Below are 13,253 nucleotides of genomic sequence, written 5' to 3'. Positions count from 1 at the left end.
CTTGATGTACGCGCACTGCGTGAGCCCCATTACTAACTCTTATAACGGAGTCTACGTAATTGGCCGGGAATTTTTTTAATGTAAATTATGTTTTTCGATGATGGTTTTGGGTACCTATAGATCCCCTGTGAACATATAACACTTAACATTGCCGTTGCCATAAATTAACGCACGTTTTTGGCTTTAAATATGAATGATTGTACCTTCTTCCGGGTTCGGGCGCGCTGACGATGAGTTTATTCCGTGTTGTAGGGGTCGTCGCTACCTTATTTCTAAAACCAGGTATCTCACAAAATATGACTTGTTTAATGATCATTGAAATTTAAAAACGGTTCTATCACGATACCCATTGGGACCCGTAACTTAAATTTGGGAAATTTAATTCAAGGAAACCGCTGAGACCACATATGTAAACATTGAATTGGGTTGCCATGGTTACGCGGGACCTGTTCTGATAAGACTGTACGAAATTCATCTTTATAATTAGGCGGTAGCGCCATCTATATTTTGTAAAGTTATATGGCTAAAAAAAAACATTATTAGCTAACTCGCCGTAACTTGAGTTAAAAAGGATCGTGTTGACAGAATAAAATTATTTTTAAACAACTTCATACATTTCAATTTCGCATCAGATTCGCGAAAAAATTCAATTGCAATATAGTTGCCACCACTAGAGACAGATGCCGCCACGGTAGAACGATAAAGTTGATAAAGTCTCCTTATGCAACGAAATTGGTCCCGCACCAGCCAGATTTAGTTGTACCTCTATTTATTCCCAACTCAATGTATTTATTGGTCCAAGGCGATGCTCCTTCAGCATCCTTGGGGGCTCATACTGTTCCATTGGCTGATGCGGAACTAATATTACGACTGAGCCGACTTCATGTTATTTGGAATTGTTGTAGAGGAAAAATATATATAAAATTCTAACTTAGAATTCGCTTTTAAATACTAGCATAAGTCTTTTATTTAAGTTATCCCCCTTCTTATGATTTTCAGAGCTATTGCGCAATCAAGATCTAGTTCAGCACCGAGCCCTCTAGTGTCTAAATATACTATTCAGTTCGGTTGTTGCAAGTGCAAGTACGGAGGTGGGCGAAAGTGAAAACGCCGAGAAAAACTTCAGTTAGAAAATTAGCATAAAAAAATGGGAAGTGTCATACTTATTCTTATATTATTATGTCACTTTTGATAATACGCAGTTGACTTTATTGAAGTGAATTGACGGATTTTGAAATGACGTTTTAGAGCGCGACACTGCACGTACATGTCTTGGGCACACAGCCTTCTTTGCGTGCTTTTTTACCATAACATGTAGAGGTATTTTCACGCGCCAAATGAATTTTAAAAGCCGTCAATTATGATAACCCGAGCAGGTACATTGATAAACAAATCTCTCTACATGTCAAATTCGAAATTCCAAAAGTATTGATGTTTTCAAAATTGTAGAATGTTTTCCTTTTCTACCCATGGAGTGTAGACATATAATAGCATAAGTAACATAATAACATTAAGTATGACAATTAACGAGATTTAAAAACAAACTAATTTTCATAGTTATTGCGTTATCAAGAGCCCTCTAGTGTCTAAAATAAGCGAGACTTATGCTAAGCCGAAATATCTGGTTTCCGATAGATAGGCGGAATATTAGGCTAAATTGATAAAAATAAAAAAGTTTATCTCGGCGCCACGAGCTCATGTTTTTTTATCACGCTTCAAAACAAAGCCAAAGTCCCTCGCGACTCCAGAACGTGCTCTCCGATATTGGGCTTAAATTTTTATCAAAACGTAGTCATCCAAAACGGTAAGCCGCCAGTCCAAGTCACAGCTTGAAGAGAGTATCAGCTAGGAGCAACAAACACAAGGAGAACGCAGCTAGCCTTTAAACACGCTAAGGCAGTGTTGTGTACAAATTTCATTGGACGAGCCTTTACGATGCACGTTTTACGGGCGGGGGGGAGATAATTTCCTAATTTTCCCCTTCCGATGGCAGCAGGCGCTAAAGCGTCTAACCAATGAAAAATGTACACAAGAAAATCCACGATTTTTGACGGGTTGCCTTCTCCTTGTGTGGGATGCTGTGTTTGTTGCTCCTAGGTGCCGAAAAAAGGTTCGGTCAGAAAATTAGCATTTAAGCAATATGAAGTGTCATACTTATTTTTATGAAGTGTCATACTTATTTTTATGAAGTGTCATACTTATTTTTATAAAGTTACTTATGATAATAGTAAAAAGAAAAAGATTGATATGTTATCGAAAAATGTTTTTATATAATGACGTAGTATCTTTCGTTTTCAAATACTTTTTATAAACATTTAAAAATACACAGGGAGTTAAAACGTTGAATAATTTTCTCCTTTGGTTAGAACAGTTTGCATTATTTTGTGGCCTTGATTTTTTTCTTGGCTTCCCGATTATTTATTTTTCTAATTATCAATTAAGCAGTATAATTTCGTACGATACTGTTAGCAAGGATCCTATATGTTAACATATAGGATCCTAGCTGTTAGCAAGTTTCAAATTACGCGCTTGGCAGAGTAGGGGAGGGGGTGAAAAATTTTGAACATCCTGTACAAGTTTTGGCCCTGTTTCAGTTTGTGGATCGCATCAACGGCATCATTTTTCAGTACATCACGCGTTGGGTGAACTTCGGTATACGTGAGTTGCTTTCCTGGAGCTATGGCGACAGTACCGGCAGGTAGGACCTGTTCATTTCTTTAATTTATATTTCTGGATATAGAATGTTCTGCATTTAATCTTAAATATTGAGAGCAGTGCCTTGAATTAAATAATTGTAATAGTTAAATATTAATTTCATTTTTTTGGATACTTATTTGCAGTAGATTTTCAGAGATAAAGTTACCTCATCACTATCACAAAACATGCTTAATTATCTATCTTCTAATATCTTCCTCCTATTTTTTATTAGTAGGTAACCCTTTTGGCCATCTGCGGAAACAGCTAATTGTTGATAATGTTCCCTACAGTTATTTTAATCTCTCGGAATTAAATGATCCGAGATATGGTGGGTATTTTGCAATTATTTCAAATGAACTAAATTTTAATTTTTTCTTTTGTGTTTAAAGACAGGTTACCGTTTTCTATTAGAGTCTTATTAGAATCGGGTATTAGAAATTGCGATGATTTTGAAGTGAAGAAGAGTGATGTGGAAAACATCCTTGATTGGGAGAATAAACAGCTTATTGAAAATGGAGTTGAAGTCCCTTTTAAACCAGCTAGGGTTTTACTCCAAGATTTTACGTAAGTTCCTTTTCTTGGGGCAGTATGTGCTTAATTTTCCAAAATTCCTTACGCAGTTATTCATATTTTATTTAACAGTGGAGTTCCGGCAGTGGTTGATTTTGCTGCAATGCGAGATGCAGTTGAAAAACTTGGTGGAGATCCAGCTAAAATAAACCCATTATGTCCTGCTGACTTGGTTGTGGACCACTCAGTTCAAGTAGATTTTTCAAGATCGTGAGTTTAATAGAATCTCTTTGATTGTGGGAAATTTAAATTTCCACACCTTAAAATTTTTTGACTGTAATTTAATAGATTCAATTTAATTTATAAAAAAGCTCTGCTCCGTAATAGTTCAGTTGTTTGTTAGTTTTGTATGTGGTCAATTAGGCTGCTTTTAGAATGTTTAAAATGGAAATCGGTGCGCTAGTTATATGGGGCCACACTTTTTACATGTTCTAAATTTATTGCATTTGCCACTATAATCTCATTGTTTTACAAAATATTGTTTTGAATCTGTTTTGTGATATGTAAATTTTGTTGGTTATGCATTCGTAGACAGATTAATTTTAGAACGCTTTTTTTTGTCTTATTTTGGCCTTATAAATTTACAGTAATTTACCAAATTCACCAAATCCTGGCGGTGGAGGCCCGAAAGTCTCTTTACCAGGCTCTCGTTTGATTAGAGACTCCAATTCCGTAAAAGAATGCAATGAGTGCTTAAGAAATGGAGGAAAGTGTAGGGTGATATCAGCTTTGCAAGCTCAAGAAAATGATCTTCCTTTGAGATTTTTAAGACCAAAATCTACTTTGTTACCTTCAATAAACGCAGGTCAAAGCTCTTCCACAAATAGTCAACCGAATAGTGAACTATCTAGTCTAAGTTATAAAACCAAACCAATGTTAGGCAGCTCTAATAAACAGAGTGAAAATAACAGTGTAGATTCAAAATTAGGACAATGTCCATTTCACTCCTTAAAATCTATCGGGTTAGTCAAACTTGGTGGTTGTTTTTACCAATGTAAAAAAAGTACATTTTTAATTTATAAAGTTCTACTTTCTCTAGCGCAGAATCTTTAGAAAAAAATCAAGATACGGAATTTGAGCGTAACAAGGAGCGATTTCTTTTCCTTAAGGTACATTTTCCAGATTTTAATTTTAATTTTTTAAGAATTATAAAAAAAAATTTTGGTTGTTGTAGTGGGGTGCTGAAGCTTTTAAAAACACCATGATTATACCACCTGGTTCGGGTATTTGTCATCAAGTGAATTTAGAGTTTTTGGCCAGGGTCGTTTTCAATCAGGATGGACTATTGTTTCCAGACAGTCTTGTTGGAGCTGATTCTCACACAACCATGATAAATGGCTTAGGAGTTGTGGGATGGGGTAAAGTTTTAATTGTTTTCATCATATAATTATCATTAGGGCTGTGCGAGTACTCGGTCTCCAGTCTGAGTAGACGACACTAACTCGATCGAGTACCCGGGTCCTTTGCTAAGGCTTAAAAATTACTCTAAGTGGACTTCGTTTATCAATAAAATTAAAAATACCCGCGAGTTCATTATTTCCCAGCTTTCCTTTTTTTTATTTTGGAGTCAATATTTATCACAAAAGCGATTAATCCCTGATAAAATTAAGTTCTCAAGAATTTTTGTAATATTTTAATACCAATTGGAAATTTTAAATTAGTCATATAAATTTAATTAGTTAAGTACTATTTTTTCTGGTTTTAAATAGTTAGCATAATATTTAAGGCTTGAATAGGATTCTAATTAGCCTGAAAGAGTCAAAATATATTTCTTATGATCTCAAAGGAGTATTGCAAGACTGGACTCAACTCGAAGCCTAAAAAACAGGACTCGCACACCCCTAATTAACATATTTTCTTAACTTTTAACCATGACAGGTGTTGGAGGAATTGAAGCGGAAGCTGTAATGTTAGGACAAGCAATAAGCATGGTTTTGCCTAAAGTAGTTGGGTATCGATTAGTTGGGAAACTTAATTCATTGGCAACCTCTACGGATGTTGTCTTAACAATTACCAAAGTATGATTTTTCTATTTTCTGTTTTATTCTAATGTTATATAATGTAATTTATCTGGTTATTATAGCATCTTCGGCAAGTTGGTGTTGTTGCTAAATTCGTGGAGTTTTTTGGCCCTGGAGTATCGGATCTTTCTATAGCTGATAGAGCTACTATTTCTAACATGTGTCCTGAATACGGAGCTACAGTTGGCTTTTTTCCTGTGGACTTTAAAAGCTTGGAATATTTGAGGCAAAGTGGTTAGTTTCTGATATTTAGAAAGAAAAAAGATACAAGTTCTAAATTTCAGATTAATGTTTTATTTGAAATAATTTACAGGCCGAAGCGAAACTATGGTTGCTTTTGTTGAGTGTTACTTAAGAGCTGTGAAAATGTTCAGGGATTTTAACGATATTAGTCAAGACCCTATCTTCTCCGAAGTAGTAGAATTAGATCTGTCAACTGTTGTCCCGTCACTTAGTGGACCTAAACGACCTCACGATAGAGTTCCTGTTTTGAATATGAAGGAAGATTTTGCCGAATGTTTGTACAATAAAGTAATTATTCAGTGTATTTGTCTAGAAAACACATTCTCCAATCGTTATTTTTTTTTTAATTCATTTAGGTTGGTTTCAAAGGGTTTGGTATCCCTAAGGATAAGCTTGAAACTACCGTGCCTTTTATCTTTGAAAATGACGAATATGTACTAAAGCATGGGTCAGTGGTCATTGCTGCTATTACAAGCTGTACGAACACGAGCAATCCTTCAGTGATGCTTGGAGCGGGTAATTATAAATGGGAAACTATCACTTAATGTCGAACAACAAAAATATTAACAATTGTTTATTTTACTATAGGTGTGTTAGCCAAGAATGCAGTTGAGAAAGGCCTTTCCGTAGCTCCTTATATAAAAACCAGTTTATCACCAGGAAGTGGGGTTGTGACGTATTATTTAAGAGAGAGTGGAGTTACGCCGTATTTAGAAAAACTTGGGTGAGAATTGAAATTTTATGTAAAGGGAGAAATATGCTCCAAAAAAAATTATTTATCGACAAAGACTATTAACAACTATAAACTTTAAACATTACGCGTTTCAAGGTTCAAAATGTAAAAATAAGGGCTTATTAACAGATATTACACCTGAATTTTTAGCCAAGATTTGGTTGTTTAGAAAAACTAGATTTGATTTAGGATATTTGTTGCCATCAATACTCTTAAAAATGACCACAGTGTTTTAAAAAATTGTTATTTTGAGAAATTTTCAAAACTATGCCCTAAAAATAAAGTTATGGGCCAACTTTCCCCCCCATGCAGGCACCCATCGGTACTACAATTTCTATAAAATCTTATACCTATCCTATACTCCTGTAATTTCATAAAATGTCCTATATAGTCCTATAAATTTTAATTAGTTTCCAAAATATTTAATGACTGAATCCATGACAGGGGTCTACTATAGCTTTGCCATCATTTAGTTGCAACCCAAATAATTGTCATATTCGACTCGGTATGCTGGCATTTTTATTATGGTTTATATTTATTCTGACCTTTAGTTCCGAAACATCAGAACGCGTTGTCTGCTTTCATTTCTAACTGCTAATCGTTAATTGTTAATATAAATAAATATTCATCCTATATTATCCTATAATATTTAAGAAATAATCCTATTTTTCCTATAAGGACACTAGTTTTTAGACTGGGCTCCTTGCCAATGCAAAATTTTTCTTGGAAAAATCGATCTTGTTTTGATCAAATTGTTTATTTTTATTATGTTTCAGTTTTGACATTGTTGGATATGGTTGTATGACGTGTATCGGAAATTCTGGCCCTTTACCTGCTCCAGTTGGTGAAGCAATTGAAAAGGTTACATTTCATATATAGGATTTACTAAGATTTTACATCCTAAGTAAATTTGAATTATTTTTAATAGGGTGACTTAGTTGTAGCTGGAGTTTTATCGGGTAATAGAAATTTTGAAGGACGGGTTCATCCTAATACCAGAGCCAACTACTTGGCTTCTCCTCTTTTGGTTGTGGCTTATGCTTTGGCTGGAACCCTAAGCATTGATTTTGAAAAAGAACCTTTGGGGAAGGGATTAAACGGGGAAGATGTTTTCTTGCGTGATATTTGGCCTTCTCGGGAGTATATTCAAGAAGTAGAGAAAAAATTTGTTATTCCTGCCATGTTCCAAAGAGTTTACTCTCAAATTCAGGTACAATAATATGCTCTTTAACTTGCGGTTGGAAGGCTTTAGTTAAATATTTACTACAGAAAGGAACTGCGAAATGGAACAGCTTGGAGGCCCCCATAAGTATGATGTACCCCTGGGACCAATCCTCAACTTACATTAAATCTCCGCCGTTTTTTGAAAATATGGTGAGTTTTATACTGATTTTAAACTTTTTCAGCGTGGGGGTTTTAACCATTGTCAATTATTTTAGACAAAAGAATTAGTTCCTCATCCGGGTATTAAAAATGCAAGGGCATTACTTAATTTGGGTGACTCTGTCACAACTGATCACATTTCACCTGCTGGTAGCATTGCTAGGAATAGCCCAGCTGCTAAATACTTATTGGCTAGAGGACTAACGCCAAGGGAGTTTAATTCTTATGGGTCCAGACGTGGCAATGATGCTGTAATGGCTCGTGGAACTTTTGCAAATATTAGAATCATGAACAAATTCATGGTTAAACCTGGTCCCAAAACACTCCACATACCATCTGGAGAAGAGGTAAAAGCTTAGTTACAGAAACTTTATGAAAAACAGCCCCTTTAAGCTATTTCAAATTTTTTAAAGATGGACATTTTTGATGCTGCGGAACGTTACAAATTAGAGGGAGTTCCATTAATTATACTAACTGGAAAAGATTATGGTTCTGGATCGTCTAGAGATTGGGCCGCTAAAGGACCTTACTTACTAGTAAGAGTTTATGAATATCAATTGTTCGTGAACCAAAGTTATTTTATAATAAATCAGCCATGTGTGAGTACTCGATTTCGACTTGAAACTCAAAAACCCAAATCGAGGCTGAGGCTTATTTTTTCGAGTACTCAAAACGTCTTATTTTATCCAAGGCCCAAATACCTTGAGTAGAAAGGGTTCTTCCTGATTGGATATGATTTTTTAAGCATGCACCATATCAATATGAAAACCAAAATGAAACCGGACTTACAGCGTGCTATGTTTTTAAGTTCAATTTGTCTTTTGTTAAGTTTCCTCCAGTGTGGAGTTCTGGCTTTTGATTAGATACCCCAGTGATTGCCAAAGGCTTGGGAACATTTTTATAGTTTCACCTTTGTGATACCACAAAATGGCTTCTAAGAAATGCCACAGAAATGATTCTTTTCATGAAGAATTTTACGAGCCAAGTTCCAATTGCAGTTCATCAGATTCAAATATCAGCAGCTCTGGCGATAAGGACCACGATTGACAACCAACCTAAGGATTCGAGTACTCGAAAGCCAAGCCTAGGGGTTTGAGTACTCGAAAGCCAAGCCTAGGGGTTTGAGTACTCGAAAGCCAAGCCTAATTACTTGAAACTGGATAATTGAAATTTTAGAAACTCGACACTAGACTCAAACCCCTAAAATAAAGACTCACACATGGTTAATAATAATAATAATAATAATAATGTTGTTGCACCGCCAACACCTATTTTTTTTCCACCCTGTAAATGTTTTGAGATAAATATTCATGACATCTGGCACGTTACTTAAAATGACCCTTTAAAAATCAGAACTTGTTTTATAACTTTTGTTCATTAACTTCTGCCGAATGTTTTAACATGACCTTAATGTTTTTAATGTACAAAAAGGGTGTTAAAGCTGTAATAGCCGAAAGCTACGAACGTATTCACCGTAGCAATTTGATTGGTATGGGAATTATTCCGTTACAATATCTGCCAGGGCAAAATGCAGAATCTTTAGGAATCACTGGTCGGGAAACATTCTCCATTGATATTCCTGATACATTGACCCCACGCCAAACAACAACAGTTAACGTAATTATGAACTTGCAAATTTTTTTCACCAGTTTCAAAGAACCTACATAATTTATATTTTTTTTAGATGGATAATGTTAAAACATTTGAGGTGGTAATGCGTTTTGATACAGAGGTTGAGTTGGCCTATTTTAAGAATGGAGGAATCCTGCATTACATGATCCGCAGAATGTTAGCAGCTTAAAAATTAAATACACTAAAATAATAGGAACCAATAACAAATTTTTTTATGGTGGGTTAAATTCTTATCAATTGAACTATTACCATTCATTGTAATTTCTATACTCAATTTGGTGTTCATTTAATCCCATAAAACATTTACTTCCATACTCTTTTTTTACTTTTATTTCCGAGCCAATTTTAAATAAAAAAACTGTTGTTTTAGGAGATCTCTTCTTATTACAGGAATTAATTTGATTTCTGATTTCTTTATTAAGTACAGAGTATAATGCAATTTTTTTATTGAAAGTGCTCCTTGGAAATCACAATGTTTGTATGTCTGTATAGGAGACTCAAATGTTTAAATGTGTGTATCTTGTTTAAATGATATAAAATGGTATATTTGCAAATTTATTGATTTCTTGGGTATTAGCAGTGGGAAAAAATAGACTGGATGGTAATTGCCACTTTTACGTTTGAGGACATAGAATGGTACTTGTATTGTTGAGAACATGCATTTAATTGGTTCTATCAATAACATTTGTTGGGCCATAATGTGTGCCAGACACTAACAATGTTAAGAGATCTATAAAACAAGCACTATTCTGCATCATCAATGGTGTAAATACTATTCTGCCCTAAGTCATCGAGTGACTTTTAATGCCTTTGAACAGGTGGCAGGGTTACAATGCATTTAATTTTAAGGGTGGTGGCATGGGCTTTATATAGAGCCCATGGTGGTGGTAAGCCCTTCATGCTACAGCACCCTACATAAACTATTACCAAAAGTAAATAGGGGGGAAAGTCTCGCACTTGGGTCCAACCGCACGACGTCTTATTTGAGGGGTAAAATTTTTGGGCTTCGGAAATGACTTCCCCCTCGCCTCTTTACAGGGACACAAAGGTATCGGTTGTACTCCACCACGATGAAAAATAGTTCTCTATAAAATACGTGAATATTAATCTTTTGCTTTCGATAATTTGGTTAATTTAGTTCCTAAATAAATAAAAATAATAACACGACTTTTGAAAAGAAATAAACCGTAACTAGAATAACGCTCACTTAAATCGTGGAGAGCGTGGCGCCGTCTAAGAGCAGAGATCGGGTCTAATTGATAAATCTACGATGTTAAGGCCTAAAAATTTGCAAGTTTAACCTTGGATTAATAATATTCTTATTAATCCAAGGTTTAACTGAAATAATAGCTATAGCTACGAGCTTTTCTGTTTATTTTACAATTGATATAGTAATTATTAATTAATATCAACCGTTATCGAAGGAAATAATGGTCAGCATTTAACAGAGAGACTATTTGAAATCGCGAGGAGGTGACATGGTTGCCAGGGAATAAAATTAAAAATTTTCATCTTGAGCGCGGATCGGAATACCACAAATGCACTACTTCGCGCGTAATGTGCTATCCTTATTGGTTAGAAATATCACGTGATCACTAGCTCTTTAAAAAGGGTGTCAAGCATGGTGGAAGGTAAAATCTGAAGGCAGTGATAGACTTTCTCCCCCTATTTACTTTTGCTATTACCATTATTCCGTTAACCTCAACAAGTTTTAATTGTAAGGGGAAATCTCCCTTAACCAATGGGAAGAGAAAACTCTCAACCTCAACGCAGAAGGAGTTGTTTCATGTTTCACCCCAGTGCCACAAGCTGGGAACGAAACCGGCTCCTCTTGCTGTGGGGCGAAATTGCTAACCATTTCGCCACCCCAAAAGAAGTACAATGTTTCTTCAAGACAAACCAGATCCAACTCTCATCTCCAAAAGTATTATGTTGTGACCAGTGTCAATAGTAAAAGTACTTAATATCCACAGTGGTTTCACTATAGACCAATATGGTGCATTGGGGCCCGCGTTATTTATAGAATACATAAGCTCAAATATACTCCAAAACTGTCCGTAGCATAAGTATAAAGGGGCAGAATTTTTATGCCACTGACTAGTCATCAGTGTTAGCTAGTACAAACACTATTTCTTATAAGTCCCCTAGTATACTTCTGTCATCAAATATTATAATTATATCATAAATTAAATTAATCAGTAATACTAGGTGAAATGTTTTGTTGATATCTTTAAAACTTGGATTAATTAAACCTTGGATGAATGAAGTAGATTAAACACTTGTCCCTCAATCGGTGAAAATCAACGGATCAGGGCAATGGACTAAATAACTAGCTTTGCTAAAAAATTGATTTTTCCGGGAAAGGAATAGTCATGTGTTTAATTGAAAATGAAAATAAATGTCTTCAACCGCACTTGAATCCACTCTATAATGCAATTAAATTGCGCGCCTTTAAAATTAATAACACTTCGCCATCAGATAAAAATAACTTATATTTACGTCAAGAGCAGTGTTGGAAATAAGCATTGAGTTGGGAATAATACTATCTAGAGCCCCAATTCAAATTTTCCCCATAGGCTTTAACACAGCATTAGTGAAGATAGGAACGAAAATCATGGGAGGGTTATCAACTACGACAAAAGCCACCTATGAGCGAAAAATGCAACTATTTAAATGAAAAATTCTTCGATGGCCCCTGCCGCCACCTATTAGCGACTTTGTGAACTATTATAATTTAAAGCTAAAAAACAAAACAACGAAGTTTCTTGGTAAATCTTATTTCATTTTAAAAGATTAAATTGCACTAAAACAAAATAGAGTATGTAAAAAATGAATACAAATAAATAATAATTAATGAATATAAATAAATAAATAATGATTATAAATTATTAATAATGAATATAAATAAATAAATAATGATTATAAATAAATAAATAATGATTATAAATAAATAATGAATATAAATAAATAAATTATGAATATAAATAAATAAATAATGATTATAAATAAATAAATAATGAATATAAATAAATAAATAATGAATATAAATAAATAAATAATGAATATAAATAAATAAATAAATAATGAATATAAATAAATAAATAATGAATATAAATAAATAAATAATGAATATAAATAAATAAATAATGAATATAAATAAATAAATAATGAATATAAATAATAAAGAATATACACTAACAATTACCGTTAACCTCAGAAAGTTTTTATGGGAAGGGGAAACCGAAGATCTCGGGGGAAAACCCCTTTAACCAGTGTGGAAAGAACTTACAAACTTTACGCAAAAGGAGTGGTTCCGGATTTTCACCCAGGGCCACTAGCTGGGATCAAACCCGGCTTCTCTGCGAGGCGAAAGTGCTAACCACTCCACCACCCCACTTTCTACTAGACGTTTTCTGTAAAAAGTTATCTAAGTAATGGTCTAATAATTTATTTTCTTCTTAAATAGTACCATGCCAGCTCTAAAATTTGTATTTAAGAAAAGTGAAGGTGTTGCGGTGTTTGTAAGCATTTTAAAAGTGGCGTTTTTCCTGAAGTCTTCCTCTGTAAAATGATCACCGCAAACTGCATCTGTTGCGTTTGGAACCCAGTCTGATCTTCCAATGGCTTTGAGCCATTTTTGCAACAAAGGATTCACTTTACCTGGAAACCTTATTGTAATTTTGATAAATTTAGAATAAAAATGTCTTCTATTTTTTGGAATATTAGTGCTGCTCCTACTTATGCCAAGAAACTTTTTTGTTTCTTCCATTATTTTCGCAAGACGAAACTGCGCATTTCCTACCCATTATGCTTAAAATTTCACTCAAATTCTATTACAAAATAGTAAATAACTCACAAAAGAAACCTTTATTGTGTTAATAAAGAGTTTTCAGATATACATGACTTTAATTTAAAAAAACGCGTTTTCAAAATTTTTCTTAAAAACGCGTCGCTTTCCCTCTTCAATTCAAAAG

General features: G+C 34.3%; 1 protein-coding gene across 4 annotated transcripts; it reads left to right on the top strand.

The window, feature by feature from the left end:
• The first annotated feature begins 2,574 nt into the window (after positions 1 to 2,574).
• On the top strand, positions 2,575 to 9,458 carry LOC149923136 (cytoplasmic aconitate hydratase-like). 4 transcript variants are annotated; one of them, XM_090162406.1, is made up of 19 exons: positions 2,575 to 2,698; positions 2,930 to 3,025; positions 3,087 to 3,261; positions 3,340 to 3,477; positions 3,855 to 4,229; positions 4,307 to 4,376; positions 4,442 to 4,625; positions 5,146 to 5,285; positions 5,351 to 5,522; positions 5,602 to 5,819; positions 5,888 to 6,047; positions 6,120 to 6,255; positions 7,041 to 7,125; positions 7,193 to 7,474; positions 7,534 to 7,638; positions 7,704 to 7,994; positions 8,061 to 8,183; positions 9,079 to 9,264; positions 9,332 to 9,458. In XM_090162406.1, the coding sequence occupies exons 1-19, from the start codon at positions 2,680 to 2,682 to the stop codon at positions 9,446 to 9,448; spliced, it is 3,072 nt and encodes a 1,023-aa protein (XP_090018532.1). In that variant the 5' UTR covers positions 2,575 to 2,679; the 3' UTR covers positions 9,449 to 9,458. The 4 variants fall into 4 exon arrangements, with proteins under 4 accessions (XP_090018532.1, XP_090018535.1, XP_090018533.1 ...); XM_090162407.1 differs by having other exon boundaries at positions 2,588 to 2,698; positions 2,933 to 3,025; XM_090162409.1 differs by lacking the exon at positions 3,855 to 4,229.
• Positions 9,459 to 13,253: the final 3,795 nt, after the last annotated feature.

This window comes from Leiobunum rupestre, chromosome 11 (assembly GCF_980474605.1).
Source record: "Leiobunum rupestre chromosome 11, qqLeiRupe1.1.hap1, whole genome shotgun sequence".
In the NCBI taxonomy this organism is placed as follows: Eukaryota; Metazoa; Arthropoda; class Arachnida; order Opiliones; family Sclerosomatidae; genus Leiobunum; species Leiobunum rupestre.
Note: the sequence above shows the minus strand (reverse complement) of the source record. Positions and strands in the feature narration are given on the sequence as shown.

Excerpts from the sequence above, each read along its gene's own strand:
- LOC149923136 (XM_090162406.1), top strand. Across the intron at positions 6,048-6,119 it reads TTCAGTGATGCTTGGAGCGG|GTGTGTTAGCCAAGAATGCA; the intron begins GTAATTATAAAT and ends ATTTTACTATAG. Across the intron at positions 9,265-9,331 it reads GCCAAACAACAACAGTTAAC|ATGGATAATGTTAAAACATT; the intron begins GTAATTATGAAC and ends TATTTTTTTTAG.